This window comes from Tripterygium wilfordii, chromosome 2, assembly GCF_013401445.1.
Source record: "Tripterygium wilfordii isolate XIE 37 chromosome 2, ASM1340144v1, whole genome shotgun sequence".
In the NCBI taxonomy this organism is placed as follows: Eukaryota; Viridiplantae; Streptophyta; class Magnoliopsida; order Celastrales; family Celastraceae; genus Tripterygium; species Tripterygium wilfordii.
Genome location: NC_052233.1, coordinates 9472509 through 9490097, shown reverse-complemented (window position 1 = coordinate 9490097; position 17589 = coordinate 9472509). Strand labels below are relative to the sequence as shown.

The 17589-nt window shown below is 38.4% G+C and overlaps 4 protein-coding genes across 6 annotated transcripts; 1 reads left to right on the top strand and 3 right to left on the bottom strand.

Annotated features, from left to right (window-relative positions):
* Window positions 1-23: 23 nt before the first annotated feature.
* Window positions 24-7316, bottom strand: LOC120014996 (protein transport protein Sec24-like At3g07100). 2 transcript variants are annotated; one of them, XM_038867174.1, is made up of 15 exons: window positions 6886-7316; window positions 6736-6801; window positions 5399-5452; window positions 5129-5301; window positions 4692-4878; window positions 4350-4495; window positions 4116-4270; window positions 3654-3735; window positions 3433-3548; window positions 2857-2955; window positions 2152-2275; window positions 1289-1351; window positions 1074-1213; window positions 627-841; window positions 24-528 (listed from the first exon to the last, which is right to left on the bottom strand). In XM_038867174.1, exons 1-15 carry the CDS (start codon window positions 7211-7213, stop codon window positions 317-319), a joined length of 2160 nt encoding a protein of 719 aa, XP_038723102.1. In that variant the 5' UTR covers window positions 7214-7316; the 3' UTR covers window positions 24-316. The 2 variants fall into 2 exon arrangements, with proteins under 2 accessions (XP_038723102.1, XP_038723092.1); XM_038867164.1 differs by having other exon boundaries at window positions 1074-1351; window positions 6886-7315.
* A 1501-nt stretch (window positions 7317-8817) lies between these two features.
* Window positions 8818-10717, bottom strand: LOC120007044 (40S ribosomal protein S25). The gene is made up of 4 exons (XM_038857212.1): window positions 10571-10717; window positions 10375-10449; window positions 10100-10234; window positions 8818-9134 (listed from the first exon to the last, which is right to left on the bottom strand). The coding sequence occupies exons 1-4, from the start codon at window positions 10571-10573 to the stop codon at window positions 9021-9023; spliced, it is 327 nt and encodes a 108-aa protein (XP_038713140.1). The 5' UTR covers window positions 10574-10717; the 3' UTR covers window positions 8818-9020.
* A 265-nt stretch (window positions 10718-10982) lies between these two features.
* LOC120006100 (uncharacterized protein At2g27730, mitochondrial) lies at window positions 10983-13940 on the top strand. 2 transcript variants are annotated; one of them, XM_038855989.1, is made up of 4 exons: window positions 10983-11141; window positions 12323-12439; window positions 12886-12924; window positions 13481-13940. In XM_038855989.1, exons 2-4 carry the CDS (start codon window positions 12338-12340, stop codon window positions 13697-13699), a joined length of 360 nt encoding a protein of 119 aa, XP_038711917.1. In that variant the 5' UTR covers window positions 10983-11141; window positions 12323-12337; the 3' UTR covers window positions 13700-13940. The 2 variants fall into 2 exon arrangements, with proteins under 2 accessions (XP_038711917.1, XP_038711925.1); XM_038855997.1 differs by having other exon boundaries at window positions 10992-11213.
* Window positions 13941-15487: 1547 nt separating this feature from the next.
* Window positions 15488-17234, bottom strand: LOC119982360 (protein FANTASTIC FOUR 3-like). Its single transcript, XM_038825687.1, has one exon. It carries the CDS (start codon window positions 16726-16728, stop codon window positions 15910-15912), a length of 819 nt encoding a protein of 272 aa, XP_038681615.1. The 5' UTR covers window positions 16729-17234; the 3' UTR covers window positions 15488-15909.
* Between the last annotated feature and the right edge of the window lie 355 nt (window positions 17235-17589).

The window sequence follows — 17589 nt, the reverse complement described above, 5'->3', positions numbered from 1 at the left end:
TCAAGTGAGTGAGGGATAAGACAGCTCATAAAATAAAACTGACCTTATTTCCATGCAATATATGCTTATAAGAATGCATAACACTGTAACTTCCAACTATATCAAATCTATTGTCTAATGATAAAATGTATCCAAGCCGCTCCCACTCAAGGGACTTCACACACTGTTTAACAAAAATCACCCTTTTAATTACGGGAATGGTGAAGGAACTTCCAAACCATGAATGCCTAGACAATGACCAGAAATACTAAGGGAAGTCCCGATATCATACCCATCCAACGACCACGCAGGAGGAAGGTGTCAACAATACCCAATCCTACTTCATATATTCCACCACACTCTGGCTGATATCTTCCAGGAAAGAAACAAAACCCATGACACTAGTAAGGCCACTTCCATCAACATCCTGCTCCTCGATTAGATAGTTCTCAAAAGCTGTGGAATCATCCTGCCCACCCCGGATAAATATGAGTTTGGGGGTGATACTCCTATCTTGCTTCAGTTTGTTAATTGTGGTTCGCAACAAACCTAATAAAAGAAGAGTTAAAGACAAAGCAAAACAGCATTCTCTATGCCAAAGTAACCATCTTGTTTCTTAAAGCACCAATAAATCAAAAGAAACTCACAATCATGGGGTGGAGGAAAAGGAAGCGTAGGATCTGCGGTAGAAGAGTAGAACACTATAAGAGTTGTAAATGCATCAAGGAAAAATATCGGACTCCCGCTGGTAATCAATGCAGCACGACTCAACGAATGGCGGGGATATGCTTTCGTATCAGGTGTAGAATATGAAGTAAGCACTGGATATACAGCTCGGTGAAGAGAACTTGGTTCCAGTGCGCTGTACCACAAAGTTGAAAAAATTATTTGCATAATTTAGGACTCTTTCCCAAAATTGAATCAAACAGTAAAGCTTTTCCTGAATTGACATGTCCAAATCACAAGTATCTTAATGAACTGTCCACAAGTTCATAATGTATAAATAGTACAATCCTAATTTGATTGATCACACTGCCCATTGTGACTGTCTAACTCAAAGTAGCAAGATGAGCAGAGGACTGTCACACACATACCTGAAAAGGCATTGCAGATAGATTCGATAGTCAGGATGAACACCCTCTTCGTGGAAGCGGAGGAGGGGATTTCGAAGCAAAGCAAAAACTAAGCGAGGTAAGGGCTGCAACTGTGGGCATTGTGAGAAAGCAGCATCCACCTGAGCAGTTATTGAATTTCCATTCTTGTATTGAAGTATCTTATAAGTATCATTATACTGGGCTGTGAGGATTACTAGCCAATCATGAAGCAACATCCTGCCCTCCCGAACTCCTTGCTCCAAAGAGGCTAATATAACCTATAGCGTAATCAATATCAATATGTTTAATATAAAACTAGTAGAATGCAAAAGGAAATAATCAAATTATCTAGTAGTAAATAATTCACGGAATGATGCTTAAAGAACCAGATACAATTTTAAGCAAGCCATGCACAGCCTGAGCCACACTATGTACAAAACTTGGGACAGTACGAATCAATCTGCCCAACCATCTGAAAGTTCTGCCCAATTGTATTCATAGTCCTCCTGGTTCTTTGCCTATTCGCAATCCACTGTCATCACCTCAAACTTTGCCAGCACAAACAAACAGATACGCCCGAACCAGTAACCAAAGATGGAAAACCAGAAGTGAAATTTCTGCGCATGCTTCTCCATCTCCTTTACAGGTTAGATAACCAACCAACAAAATCATCACAGAAATCCTCTGAATGCATCTCTCTTATTGTCTTCAATGCAACAAAAGCAGTAAAACAGAACCTCAGATTTTAGCTCTTAAGATGAAAGAGAGAGAGAGCAACAACAACAACTGGCACACAAGATACCAAGGTGGAACTGGGTTGGGGAATGGTTTCTCCAATAACAACAAAAACATCTTACAACATGGTTTGACAGTCCATTATACCCACATTTTTTTAATGTAGTCAATTATACTAACAATCACCACAAAATAGAAAGGTATTTGAAGACTTCCCTTACTCTTTATTAAAGGAGAGAAACAAGAATGCCTCAACAGAATTAAAAAGCAAATATTAAACAAAGCTCAAGCATTAAGAAGAAAGAAAAAAACCAAGAGGGAGGGTGCTTGCAGAGAAATACACCTTGTGAACAAGTAGAGATAGAACTGCTTCAGGATCAACGCTATCATAAAGTTCATCAACCTTTTGAGCAGTTCCAAATTGCAGAGTTCGAATTCTTAATCTCCGTTGAAGGGAATATTTGCTTCTACATAAACATACATGAGATAAAGCTATGCTCATGAGTTCCTAAGGCTATCAACATAGTATGAGGGTTTTATGTAAATGGTTTGATGGCATATTTAGAATGCAAAGATAGTTATGAGAAAAACATGTTATGCAGTCACTAAAGGCATTATCACAAAAACGAATCACCCAAGCAGAAGAAAAGAAAATTGATGCATGCGATAAACAGCCCTCAAAATTTATTGACTAGAACGTAACGTATAGTAACAAAATAAAAATTTAAATCAAATAATCATTTGCATGTGACTTCTAAGGATAAAATTTGATTCAAGAAAATAAAAAATGTCAGCGAAAATTATGCTACTCTAAAAACAATTTTCTGTGGCCTAAGATAATCCTTTCTGTGGGCACGATCGTGGAATTGACAATGTTGAATATCAAGTATTTTATTGAATAGCAAATTAATAATAAGATGATATAACTAAGAAGCTGTAATTCATTGAGTAACAAAATATGTCATAGATATAAGGCTCTATTAATTTAAAACAAGGTGATCAGCAACCAACGAGGAAAAAAACAGCTGCATTACTAGAGTAATCATACCTACTTGCAGAAACCAATCCGGAAGTGGAAAGATCCTCAGGCGGCACAACAACTGTGTATTGGAACGCAATCTGAAGCACGGGTTGCTCTGAGGCATTCCTACCACCAATAAGAGATAACATTCATGTAATGATTTCTAAACTAAACTACAAAAAGGATCAAAGGATTGAAAGCCATCCAAATGGTAAAGAATTGTGTTATAAATATTTTGAAATGAGGAAAGAAGAAAAAAGAGGAGAAGAAATTGCAAATCCCTATCAACCCAGCATATACTACGGGAGTGGAAAAACATGTATTGAAAATAACAAAATATTGAAATGGACAGTAGAGCCATTTGGGGTTTGCAATCAGTATTTATAAATTTTCATTCATCCAGCCATATGCAATTACTAAGTTCAAACAAGGGGCCATTTCTGTTTCAAGAAGCATCATAAAAGGGAAACATACTCCATTCACCGACATGATATTTATATAGGTACTGCTAAGAAAGGATATTTATATTGGCACATCGAAGGTAAACATATAATATTTTTAAAATGTATGAATAGCCATGATGGCCACCAGACAGATATATACCTGGAGAATCCAACTGTATTGGCAAAATCAAAGTCATAAGCATATGTAGCATAAGAATCACAACAAATAATATGTTGTACATTTTCGTATTGTGGATCTGGGAAGAAATGACCATACTGCAAAATTTTGGGAAGAATATTAGAAAAATTATACTGCTGATAGCCTGATAATGTCAATTGTGAATTTGTGATAATAATGATGAAGACAATGAAATTGCTTACAGCATGACCAGGTTTGAATTCGGATGATGTCCTCAATCTCAGTACACAAGTAAAAGCGTATGGCCGACTTAGCATCCGATACCTGTTTAAAAAAACATTACACAAGATTACTTCAGAGATTTTTCTCATCTTCTCATTAATAAGAAGTTAACTACTAATCAAGTTTCTCCTCAACGAGGACCTCCATGGGAATTTGGCATATTCTCAAGCGCTCTCTCAAAAAGCATGTGGATTGCTATATCAGCATCTTAATGATATCTTTATTTTAAATGAAACCAGTTGAAGAACTCCAATGCTTTTATTCAAATAACAAAGAATTCATAACATGTGCCATAGCTGACAAATTCAGAACAGTCACTTCACTTTTATGAATGTAATTTTTAGATACCAACTTTCAAACATAAATTGGCATCTGAACAACGTAAAATCTCAACTTTTTTGTCAGATAGCTTTGATACTCACAAGTCCTGAGGAAGTGTAGAGTCATCTGGATTTGAATACAAAAACAATGAGCCTCCACTTTCGATACTAAGAAACTTAAGAGAAGCCAGATCTGTGTACTCATTTGTAACAGCAAATATGTCCACACAAACACCTGCTTGAACAGCAACTGCAGCCTGTAAAATATATTTCAGCGCTACATGTCTCAGAGCATACAACATAGAATATATTAAAAAAAGAATTAAACCAAATTACCAAATCTTTATAAAATGGAGTCTGCTCGGGAAGTAAAGCTCGGTCTGCATCCTCTCCCTTACTGGCATATTGCTCTCCATACCTTCTTGTATCAAGTTGCCCAGCTCCATAATCAGGTGGACCAGAAAGAAAAGCAAATACTCTAGCTGCAGTTTTCCCCGATCAATCAACTATGTAAACATCAACAGAATCATATAATACTAATGTGTACGCACTTTGCATGTATCCATATAATAAACCTCAAGACAACGTAAGGTAGCAATGAATCCAACCAGCGGGGTTGGAGCAAGCAATGAATCCAACCATGAAAGGAATATATTAGCTCTCAATTATATCACAAACCTAAGGCAAATGTGTTGCCATACTCTGATCCTAGGTAATTGAGAAGAGCTTCCATTGCAACACCAAAACCCCGGCCACCCATCAAGACACCATCTAGTCCTTGACCTGCTCCTGTAGTTCTCTCCCATGAAGTTGTCGGTCTGAGAGTTTCAAGTGCAGCAGTAATACGATCCTTGCAAGTATCCACCTAAATAATAAATTTTGCTTTAAGTGCAGTGCCCATTCACTAAGTGTTTTGAGTGCTGAAGGAAAAACTGGAATTGATGAAATGACAGAATAATGTGCCACATTATTTCAGCCAAGGCTTCTCCCTAATACACAGAATCAGTAACACGAGTCCTTGTTTCTCATTTTTTGTTTCAAACTACTGAGGAAAAACATATCAAAATTTCCAAAATGCAAAAAAAATTGAAGTGCTAAAACCATTACTAACAAACCGGAGCCAAAAATTGTAGCAATGGCATGACATCTTCAAGCTCAATTGGTAGGGTGTGCTCTGAATCTTGCGGAATAAAAACATTCTTCACAACAGGTATAGGTCCTTGAACATCATACAACCCTATTTTGTGGCTGAAAGTGGCAAGCCCAAAAAGTGAACCAGGCGCAAGAGCTGAGAAAAAAGAACTCGAAAGTTCAAGCTTCTAAAGATGTAATTCAGGAAAGTAAAACATGTCCTTTTAGTTATTAATATAAAGTTTAAACACGACCTTCCAATGCCGCCTGCAGTGCACTTTTAGTCAGTTCCAAAAATTCTTCAGATGCTGTAGAGGATTTAAGGTCAAACAATAATTATCCCCTTAGAAATGCAAAAGCTCTGTCAATATGAACAGTTTTCAAATAAAGTATAAGAAATCTTAAAACAAATGTGCAGGTGAATTAGATACTTAGTTCTAGCTATGCCATCAATGCTGTGGTATGGGAAAAGAGAGAGGAAATTCAAATAAGAAAGTAAAATTACAAACAACAAAGCGCTCTTGAACTAACTGGAAGGTCCTATAATTCCAATATTATGCTCAAGCTTTACTGTCAACTATGTATAATGATAGCACAAAATTAACAATTTTAAATGTTATTCTCATTTCATCCATAGTTTCAAAGGAAAAAAAGCTACCAATTTGCTAGGACTAGCCCAAAACTCAAGGATCTTGTGCTTGAATTCCCCTGGTGCAACTTGGATGTAGCTGATACTGGAGGTTTGCATATGAGTGTCTGCGTTCGTGTCTATGTCGTCTAGCGTTTACTCCACCGGGAGGGTCTATAAGTAAACACCTGCGCACAAGGCTCTCGCAGTGGGCAGGGTCGGGGTCAGGCAAGATATACACAGACTTTACCTCTACATAATGTGTAGAAAGGCTGTTTTCAGGAATTAAACATCTGACTTCTAGGTTGCACTCCTACAACTCTACCATTGGGGTGGGTCTAATATGGGGAAAAAATAGTAAATCTATTACCATTTATTTCTTGCAATTTCCAGCTTATTGAAGCATTAGAACAGAACCAAGACCCAAACATTCTGCTCATTCTGATCTTAACTTCTCCTGCTTCATGAGATTTGAAGCAAAAGCCTAAGCCCACTCGTCAGTAACTCTTGACCAGTTGATCTATGGCAAAGTCATTCATGATTCTACTTTTATGTCTAGCAACGATAACCATTCTAACCCAAATTGCTAGACCATTCTACCCCACAATATCTACTCATAAGAATATCTAAAAAAACATTTGACATTGATCTTCAGCTAAAAGAAGTTTTCTGTAGTCATACAACAATTTAATGACTATTACCAATTATCAATGTGTGCCAACAAAAATTGATAAGTTAACATCAATATATGCTCTCTCAAAAAGGGAAAAAGAAAAGGAAAGTAGGTGCAGTGAAAATATCATTTTCATCCAAAACTGTATACAGGGACATAGAGCAGCAACCACTACAGAGTATAATTCAGTTCTAAATTCCTAAGAGACCAGGCAATTCAACTATTACCACCACTAAAGAATTCATCATCAGATCATAAGATTGACACTACACAACTCAACAGAATCTTACATGACAAATCAACAGCAGCAACATAGACTGGACGCGCTTGCATTGCTTCAGCCTCGGATCCCTCCACTACATCAACAACAGTAGCACAGAGCTAACGTAAACGATGAAACCCGAAAATAGATTACAAAAAAAAAATCGTACGAGACTTACAAGGCATCTCGAGATCGATGAAGGAGGACATCATCTCGGGGCATGACTGGGGGTGGGAATAGCGGCCGATATTCTGGGATGAGAGGCCGTTCAGGGTCCCGCATAGGGAACAGCTCCACGCCCATTGCTCCAGTTCACAATACGTGTTGAAGTAGGCGTAGCAGTTCTCGCATCGCGGCAGCAAATCCCCGCCCGATCCGTAGGTGGGCTGCCCCCCGTTCTCGTCCGTGCCCGAGAAGGGAGTCACTGTTACACCCCATGGGAGACCAGAGTTATCCGAGGCGTCGGGGTCCATAGGAAATCGAGACACCGTCGCCCTGACCGCCATTGACTTTCTCCCTCTGTTTTCTCTCTTGTTGTCTTCGTTTTTTCTTTCGGTTTTGCTGGAGACAATCCGCCCTGGTAAATCTCGGCTTCGGGTGTACGTTAGACATAGGGAGCGAGTTGCGCGGCGTATCTTAGCAAGGTGCCGTTACGTGTACAGATACACGAGGCCTAGACCATTGTCATCATGCCACGTAAAAATTATCAAATGACATTGGCATACATGTCGCATGTGGGGATAGCTGGGGCCTGCTGTAGCTTAACCACAGCTGGTCCCGCTGTAGCCATAGCTTTAAAGAATATTTTTAAAAAAATCATAAATTTGTTTTTATCGAATTTGTTAACTTCTTAAAATTCACTATAGCATATCACAATATAACTTCATGTATGATGAATACTCTCTCGTTTAATTTTTTAAACTCAAAATAAATACTTTTTTCAAATTTCAATGTACATTTTTTAACTTTCATCTTTTTATTTTTTGGAAGGTTTGAGGAACTCTTCTCCTCTCAATGGGAAGATGAAGCAAAAACAAACTGCAAGCCCAACCTAAAAAACCAAAGAAAAAGATGATCGCGGCTCATCAAGAACAATCCTGGCAGCCAAAGCTTGGTCCCTCTCCACCATCAGAATCAGCTCAGATGGGACCTCATTGAACCAAACAAACATGAGAAAGAGAGTGAACACCTCCTTTAGCCGACGAATGAGCAAGCCCATTATAATCTCTACGCACATAAGACAAAAAAACTCTGTAAAAGCCATCTAATTTCCACAACTACCCAACGCAAATCCGAGAGATTCTCATCCCTATGAAAATCCAGAGCGTTAATAATATTTAAGGTATCTCCCTCAAGATGAATAGCTTGATACCCCATGTAATTAGCTAAACGCAAGGTTGTCAAAGCAGAATACGCCTCTGCCAGAGACACGGAAAGAGCCACAGGACGCCAATTAGAAAGCGCCGCAAGAGGCAAACCACGCCCATTTCTGATAATGCTTCCCAAACCAGAAACATTACGCTCAACACCAAGAGCAACATCAAAGTTCACCTTCACAAATCCCAATCACAAATCCCATATTGGGAAGGCCCCACAACGGCAAGGAAGCAGAGCCCTAAGAAATGGGCTCCCCTCTCTCAAATTGGATGGAAGAACTGAGAATATGGAAGGTTTCACTAGCTGCCATAGTAATCTGAGATGTAGGCCAGACCTTTCCCCCATGAAGAATCGCATTCCTGCTGCCAAATTAACCTTAAAGTGACCGCCAGCTTGGCCAGGCAAGAGGGAGAAAGTTTACCAGTAATATATCCCCAAATTTCAGAAAAACAAGAGCCAACCAAGGAAAGCTTTTGAATGCTCTTAGAGCTGTCCCGAAGAGCCTCTGCAGCGTGAGACCAATAAAACAGAACATGCATAACTGATTCAGGCGCTTGATGGCATAGAGGACATACCTCAGACAAAATAATCCTCTGAAAAAGAAATTTTGATAGAGGGTGATTATGCACATTAAAGTTCAGACTAACAAAAACACAATTTGGTTGCAACCTAGTCGAACCTTTCATCATGAATGAACTAGGTCAGTTAAAAGGAACTAAGAGTAACAACCAAATCATCAATCTAAGTTCACCATCTAAGTGCATATACTTAACAAGTTCAAAACACAAAAATTGACAGTCAACATGAAAAATATCACAAGGGTAGGATTAAAAATAAAGACAAATAGTCATCATCAAGAAAACAGACTGAATGAGTTCTTCAAAACAGAGAGAAACTAGTTAATTGCCCATGACAAAAAAAAAATCAGCTCTCTCATCAGGTATTGGTGGCTCTTGTATAAATCTGCTGGCTAGAATGAGCAGATATCATCCTAATGGAGCCCCTTGCCATCAAATCCTTAATCGCCCGACGTGCCAATGATCCGCTGATCTGATAATGGGGAGAGAAAAACAGAGGTAAATATGATCAATAAACCAAAAGACTAGAAAAGGGGGAGAGAAGGAACAATGAAAACATAACTCAACATTAACTAACATAGGACAATGTCAAATGGCAACAGGAATGACTCCAATAGGCATATTCATAACATATGATGGTTTTGTCAATAAAAAATGCATCTTAGTGAGAAAAAAGCATATAAATATATACACTAATTCCATATTAAGTATTTAAGTTTCCTAGAAACTTGAACCAGGCCCAAAACTCACTTGTAACAAATTTGGAATTTATTTTTCCTCCCAGAAAAAGTGTTCTTAAACCAGCATGTGTTTTGAGTGAGGTTGAGTAGAGAAACCTAATGTTATTAACTAATAGGTAATAACACAACTGAGTACACAAGGTCATGGTACTGAGCTTGGAAGAGCAAATTGTAATATAATCGGCAAGCTAGCTCAAAATGCAACAAGTTAAAATGACAAAAAAGGGAAAGAGAAAATTCTCTACTGCTAATGATGGAAGAAATACTAAGCTATGTCGACATGATATGGAATGGTGTATGGCATTGAACAAATAAATACACAAATATCATCACCTCATTCTTCGATATGAGCTATGTCAAGTTGTCAACATGATATAGAATGGTGTATGGCATTGAACAAATAAGTACTCAAATATCATCACCCCATTCTTCAATATGAGCTAATTCCTAATTCCACTAAGAACTAACAACAACCAACTGACTTAGAGTTCTTCAAAACAGAGAATAATCATAAGGCACAAACTGTAGTAGAAATCACCAAATAACTAAAGTGATACTAGCGCACCACTGATCATCAACCATTTCAAAACAAATTTAGATACCATGCCAAAGGTTCTAATACCAAATACCCAAGAAGCTAAACACTAAATAGCAAAAAATACATAAATACGCGAATAAATAATATCACGGATCATACCCTTAATCTGTCAGACAAGACAGAAGGAGTGACGAGCTTGTACTTGGGAGCCTCAGTGAGGAGCTTGTCGTAGGTTGCCTGATCGAACAAAATCATGTTGTTAACCTTCTCCTTTTGCTTTCCCTTGCTCCACTTCTGCGTATTGTCAAAAACAAAAGAAAAATCTCACGAAACACACCCATATAACATCAAAACTTCATTAGAAATTGAAAAAAAAAAAAAAAACACACACACATTCAAGACGTAATTCACTTAGATCCAGATCCCCTTATTACCTTCTTCTTTTGCTTTCCTCCACCAGACTTGGCGGGTTTGGAGGATGGAGGTGGAGCCTTATCCTTCTTCGGCGCCTACCACAAGACAAAACATCAGATATCGCAGCCGCTTACTAGAACAACAATTTTCTTCTCTGCAATTTGCTTTCTTAAAAAATATAAAAATTAGAGAAATAATACAATTGAACTGGCTTACCATTGTCGTTGCTAGTTGGAACCACTGGGTGAGTTTGGAGGCTAAACAGACGGCAGCAGCGACGATGAAGCTGAATTAGGTTTTGGAGATGATATAGGATTGAGAGGTTGCTAGGGTTTTGTTTTGGACCTGGCCGTCTTGGGCCTGACAAAAAGCCCAAGTTGATGGAGAAAAGCTGTATAGGATTGAGATTTCAGACATAGCTAGGGTTTTGTTTTGGGCCTGGGGTCTTGAGACTATTAAAAAGCCCACGTTAATGAAAGGGTTAACTGGGTTAATTCTCTTTGGGCCAGTTGGACGATGACACCTAGTGTGTGTAATTCAAATTACGTTTTACCCCGTAACATCAGGAGGATTACTCTTGAACGCTTGGCAGTTGGCACCGCTACCGGGGAGGTATATTTATCTATTCTAGATGCGATTATAGGGAATCATTGCTTACCTGAATCACACGGTGAATCGCTCCAGGCCTACCTTTTTTTATAAACCTCCACCCAAACCCCCTTCACAGTCACGCCAAGGAAACACGGAGAATTTCTAAACCCTTTCCAGTTCTCTCTGCATTCGCGGGGTAATCGGCTTGATTTCTGAATCTGATTTACGCTTCCATATGCAGATTTGTGTTGCTTTCTCTTTTTCTTGTGTGAGATTCACGGAAGCTATTAATTAGATTTTATTTTCTGTTGGAGTAGCATTGTTCTTGATGATTGTTTTCCTTGTTTGAGTAAGAATTTAATCTCTATTTTTTTTTGTTGAGATCTTGGTTCTAATTTAGATTACCTGTTATCTGTGGTGGTTTTAGAATAAGTAGATGAGAGAGGGAATTCTTTGTGTTTGCTTTGTAGCTGCTCCTGGAAAAACGATGAATCGAAGCGCATTATTTGTTAGATACAATCTCGTAAGGAATCCACTTCGTTTTGAATGAAGAAACAACTGTTCTTAGATCAAGGAAGCTCAAGGTCTTCCATTTTTGTTTATGAATTTTCTTGTGAACATTGTTTTAAACATTTTGTTGCAGCCTTTTCAGGTGAAATTAATTATCTTAGAAAATGTCTGTCCATCAAAAAACACAAAGCTGCAAGAAAATTTATTCAATAAATTTGATCATAATTGCCATGGATGCATATTATACATGCTACTGAAGTGAAGGAAAATGTCTATAGGTATGACTTGCAAAAGAGTTAAATTAAGGTTTCATGATTTTTCTTTTCTAATCTCATATGAGAAAATCAACATGGTGGATTCAAATTAACTTATCTTATGGATTTGTTTAACCCACGCCACACTATTTGGTAAATGCTTTGACAATAATGACCAGTGCATCTCGTACAATTACTTTGTGTGTGAGAGTGCATGTGTGTATTGCCCAAGAACCTACATGTCTAACAATTTCATGGGGTGCCTTGATATTTCTACTTGGCTGGTGTTTGGTTGTTAACTTGTGAGTTATGGCACTTAAAAGTTGGGCCTCTAATATAGTTGCTGTTTTTTCTTTCTATTTTTTGAAAGCAAAAAAATATTTATCAAGAAGAACCAAGCATGTGCAAACATGGAAGTTATAGGGTTATTGTGATTATCATGCAATTTATTATGCTGATTTATTAGGCAGTAATTTAACATGATTTTGGGTGGAATTGCAGCCCTCCAATCCCTCATAAGACAAACCAGGAAGCCTTTCAGTTTCCTCCGCATGTAACAAATGGTGTTTCTGTAGTACTGCTGCAAGTTTATCATTTGTTATTTCCTTTTCAGATTTTGTAAGCTGTGATGGCAACAAGAATTGCTGCACGATATGTATCTCGAAGGTTCTCTAGCAGTGGTAAAGTACTTGGTGAGGAAGAAAAAGCTGCAGAAAATGTTTTCATAAAGGTATGTCAAAGGTTCAATTGATTGCCTGTTTCCTCTGTGGCTTGCGCCTGCCTCATAGGGTTTTCATTTTCAAGCTGAAATAAATAATGTTGCTTTTTCAGTTGGTATGTTCTGAAACCGTGAAGAACATATTTTTGTACAAGTGAATGGTTGGTTGCCCATTTTATGCTGATTCCTTGTAATTGCTTACTCATTGTAAGAAGTTTTATTTGAATAGGAAGGCCTTACCTAGCCCAACAGCAAAATTATTAAAGTCCTTTTACCTGACAGCTTGTCGTGTAATTAGTTGTTGATAGTTATGCATCAAATAGACTTGTTGAATACATTATTCTGCTTGTATATTTGTACCTTGTGAAGTGTTTGTTTCTAATTTTTGAAGAATCATTACATGAGCCAGTACGATGCTTTGGTTTCTGTCAATGGCTAACAAGTACTTGCAATTGCAGAAAGCCGAGCAAGAAAAACTGGAGAAGCTTGCACGCAAGGTATGTGCACGGAATACAATTCCTTTGTTTTACCTCAGGAGTTTATTTGTTGTCTGTTGATCATATCATTTAAGTCTCAAGCTTCATGGTTCTTAAATGATAAGATGTGAAAGGGTTGATGGACTTTTTATTACTCGATAGAAGCATAGATTCACACATTCATGCATATGCAGACAAGGTTGCTTTCTATTCTCTTCTCTCTTAAGTTTCAAGTGATACCTTTTTGAGTTTCAACTAGACAACTACTTGATGAGCCCCTTCTGGTGAGTGCTTGGGCACCTCACTGTATGCACTCAAGGTGTAGTGTCATCATCTCCTTCACCCCCACCCCCATCTTTCCCTTCCCTTTTCAAAGTTAAAGGAGATTGATTAATACTAAAGTGGTATGCTCCTGTCTCTCCATGAACTAATGTAGAATGTTGAATTTAGCATATTCAAACAATGTTTAGTGGTGCAGTTAGAGGAACTTTCTGAAATTTTGCGAGAGTTTCAATTTTGTCAGGTTATGTAGTTGGCCTAGAATACCTCATGCTGAATGTGCTAATAATGTATTCAGGGCCCAAAACCAGAGGAACATGCTGCAAGCTCAGGGGGTCCAGCAACAGATGTCAAACCAGGTGCTGCCGCTTCGTCAACATCAGGAGCATCAACAGCGAAGGTATCAACTGACAAGTACAAGAACTATGCAATTGTAACTGGTGCTGTTACTATTCTTGCAGCTGTGGGATGGTACATGAAATCTGGCTCAAAGAAGCCAGAGGAGGTCCAGGACTGAGGGAAGTGTTTTTGGATATGAACTGTGGGAAAACGTCCATGATTTCTCATACTTTGGAATCATAATGGCTTTTAGAAATAATCCAAACTTAGATATGTGGTGGCACAACTTATGTTTCTTCTGATCGTAACTCTTTTGCTTCGCCTTTTTATGTTCTACAAGTCTTGCAATTGTTTTCAGATTACTCGACATTTGCATTTTGCGGTGGCTATGCTTTTGCAGCATCACTATTTTAAGCTGACCCTCTTATGTGATGCTTACTAATTTGAGGCTTTTTTCTCTGAGGCAATTAGTTGGACATCAATAGGCAAAAACTGCTGATGTTATCTTCATGACCGATTGATATGCATGATGATCAGGTTTGGGTGGTGCTGCATTTTGTCTGAATCCATTTCATTTGCCCTACTCATCTCCTCTTTGAGAGTAGAAACGAACCTTGATGAATAATATTGTAAAGAAAATTGCGCGGCAGAAAAATTGGGTTTCCACACTTTGATTATTGGAAACACTACCGATGAATTTAAAGTGCTGAAGAGTTTTATTAAGAAATTGGATTCCCCCCCCCCCCCCCCAATTCCTAATAAAATTTGGGCTCTGCTCACAACTTTGCGACATAATTTGGTAAGGAAGTTTGCAACTGTTGTGGTTAGAGCATATTTTAGTAATACAGTGTTTTCTTATGTCTTATAAACAATGGCTATGCAGACTTTACTTTCATTGCTAGCTTTAGGGTAGTCCATATGTCTTGTAAATAGAATTATCTGTTCTCCTCCAAAAAATCTCGTCTTGTTCCATGCAAAATCTCTTAAGAAATTTCTGTGTTGGAAGATTCTGGTTCTAAAAGGAATATGCAGAAGAAAGCATTTGTACAATTTGAGAGATTTTTGTCTGATTTTATCCTTTCCTTTTGCTTTCATCGTTTTCTTTTGGCTAGGTGGACATCTCTTGTCCACCATAGACATGGGCCTTTTACAACTGTATGGCCAGATTTTTGTTCCAGGGAGTAGTATCTTTTCTTGTTCTGGATTATTATACTATATATAGTATTATTATGGACTGCTACCTACCACACATGGTGACAAATTTGAAATACAGGTTACCGTTAGTGTTACGTCACGGTTCATAATAGTTGAATGCATTACCATAGATTGTTTGCTCTGCTGGCACGTATATCTGGCACAAAACTCTGGATGAAAACTTCTATCTGAATCACTATAGGTTATCAACAAAGGGATTTGGTTTAGATGGCGAAATTGGCGATCCGAGTTTAGAGTTGGGCCAATTAGTGGTTTTGAAAATTCTCGATTTCCAAAAAAAAAAACCATAGGTCATCTTCTAATCAGTGGCACAAATTTCTGGTACATGTACATACATCTGCATTGCTGAATCAGTCGGGTAGATCGGCTTAGGTTTGATTTATTTGGGTTTGGAACAATTATTTAAGACCAATAATGATGTTTCTCCATCAAAGATCCTGATTTGACTTGGTTACAGAGAGTAATCATTACCTTCATGGTTGAATTTTAAGAGTTCTATCATGATATCGTAATAGGTTAGGTTGATGAAATATGAGAATTCCTCAAACTTAAAGCTACCATAATTGGAGCTATGGAATTTCCTCTGTCATCAAGAATTAAAACCTGTGTATGACCTGCAACTCTACCTGGTTAGAGTTGCAGAAAAAGGGGTCGTTGGCTAAAATGATAAGTTTTACCGCGATAATTCTTAGTGCAAGCGGAAGTTATGAGTGTAAGTCTCGTAATTTGTGATATGAACCCTTAAACCTAACGTGTGTGAATGTCACCCTACATTATCTTACCTATACTTTGTCTTGGCCCAGGTCTTAACTGGTTCACGGAGATTGTTGGATTTTCTATGTGACCCGGAGTTTACCAATAAGTTGTCTTGTGGGCAGAGTTGCAGGGCAGATATGGCTCTCTCTGCAATATGGTTGACATGGTTAGATGATGATCTATAGTGAAAAACTGCAAAGTAAGAGAGAACAAAGAACTACAAAGAAAGAAAGGTTATTGAATTATAGATTTATGGAACTGGAGGGCCATATACATCTCTCTGATCGTTTTCCTGAAAGAAAAAACACAGGCAGAAAGTTTTGTTCAGCTCCCATGCATATGCACTTTGCTGAACAGTCAACTCTCGGAATTTTTTTCCCCTTCTTGGTTTCATCTTCATTTACTCTGTTTCTGAAATCATTGCTGTCCAATTTCTTTATCATCTTCGTCTTCCATGAAGCGATTGCCTTCATCATCATCATCATTGTCTTCATCTTCATCATCATCTTCTTCTTCTTCTAGAATTTCAGAGTTTGGCTGAACAAAGTGCAGCTTCAGGCGGCCACCTTCTCTACAAGCATGCAAGAACTCAGGAGATGGAGTCCTTATCTCCTTCAGAATAAACCTGCCGTCTTGCCTGTACGACTTGAAGCAAACCCACGGCTTCCCACTCTCTCCTATGCAAGAAATTGGAGGAGGAAACGCTCCTTTCCCAGCCCTTGACCTCTTCAACTCTCCACTTGGGTTCTCTGTTTTTGGTTGTTTAGTAGTTCTCATGGCTCTCTCTTCTTGTTCTTGTTCCCAGTGTCCATTAATCATGTCCTCTACATCATCAGAGCTTTCAAATCCAAGCCCTTCAGTGCATAGCTGCAGATTCTCATGATTCATGGATAAAAGATTCTCACTTTTCTTGCGACTGTATTGGGTTTGGGTCTTTTCTGAGCTTGAAAACGTCTCCAAAAGAGGAGTCTTGCTGTTGTCCTCACAGTTCTTGTCAAAAATAGTGCTCTGTTTAGCACTGGTTTGCGAGTTGAAGTCTATAAAAGATGACATACGAGAGGAGGAGGAGGAAGAGGAGGAGGAGGAAGAATTCTCTTTGAAATGAAGTTCCCCAAAGATTTCAGTGAATGAAGACTGCTCTATGGGTTTGATTTGGTTCCATGTGGAATGGGGTTTTTGGTTATCTGGAGGTAATGAGTTTTCAAAGATGTGTTGGAGGCTCCTACAGGCGGCCATGGCTTTGGCTCTCCAGCACTTTATGAAAATGAGAAGATGAGAAGAGGAAGAAGCAGGGGCTTGTCATGCTCATAGGGGGTTGGAAAAAATCAAGAGGGAGGTGCTATTAATTGGGGGTATCTATCAGTTGGAGTTGAATATGGATGAGTGGTTATATTGAGATAGGGTCAGTATTTGGTGGTCATAAATGTCTCTGCATTTAGAGGCACTTTCTAGCAGGTTAGTCTCTCTTTTATAGACTCAAACTTAATCTAATTCTTACCATGCGTGTGCACAACTAATAGAACAACCAATCGTTGACAGAGATTGTGAACTTAATCAGGATAACTCTTTGTGCAAGTGGGAAGTCATGATTTTTAAGTCTCATAGGTGTTTCTATTATCACAATTTACGAGATGTGTCCTCGTTCAACCCAACGTGTGAATATCACCACGCGTTATCTTCTTGCAGTGAGTGGGTCTCGACCCAAGTCAACTAGTCCATAGAGTTGTGAGGTCTTCCATGAGGCCCAAAGTTACCAATTATTTATTCAATAGACAGCTAAGTGGGTTCCACGTTAACTAATAATAGTAATAAAACTTAATAGAAGCAAGTAAATGGAGTTGATTTATTCTTGGGAAAAGGTGGTCTTTATAATTTTTCTAGTATTTCATCATCAAGGGCACACACCCTTGTAGCTGGAGGATGGGCTCGTACAAGACCAGACCAGTGTTATGTAACCAAGCTTGGTTTGAGATTTGAAAATGGAGTATGACTGAAATGTCAATTCATTGACACTAATTGGTGTTACTTTGTTTGGTGTGTTCGTAGTCGAAACATGGACCAAATCTTTGATCAGACGTAATCAGGATGCCATTGTTC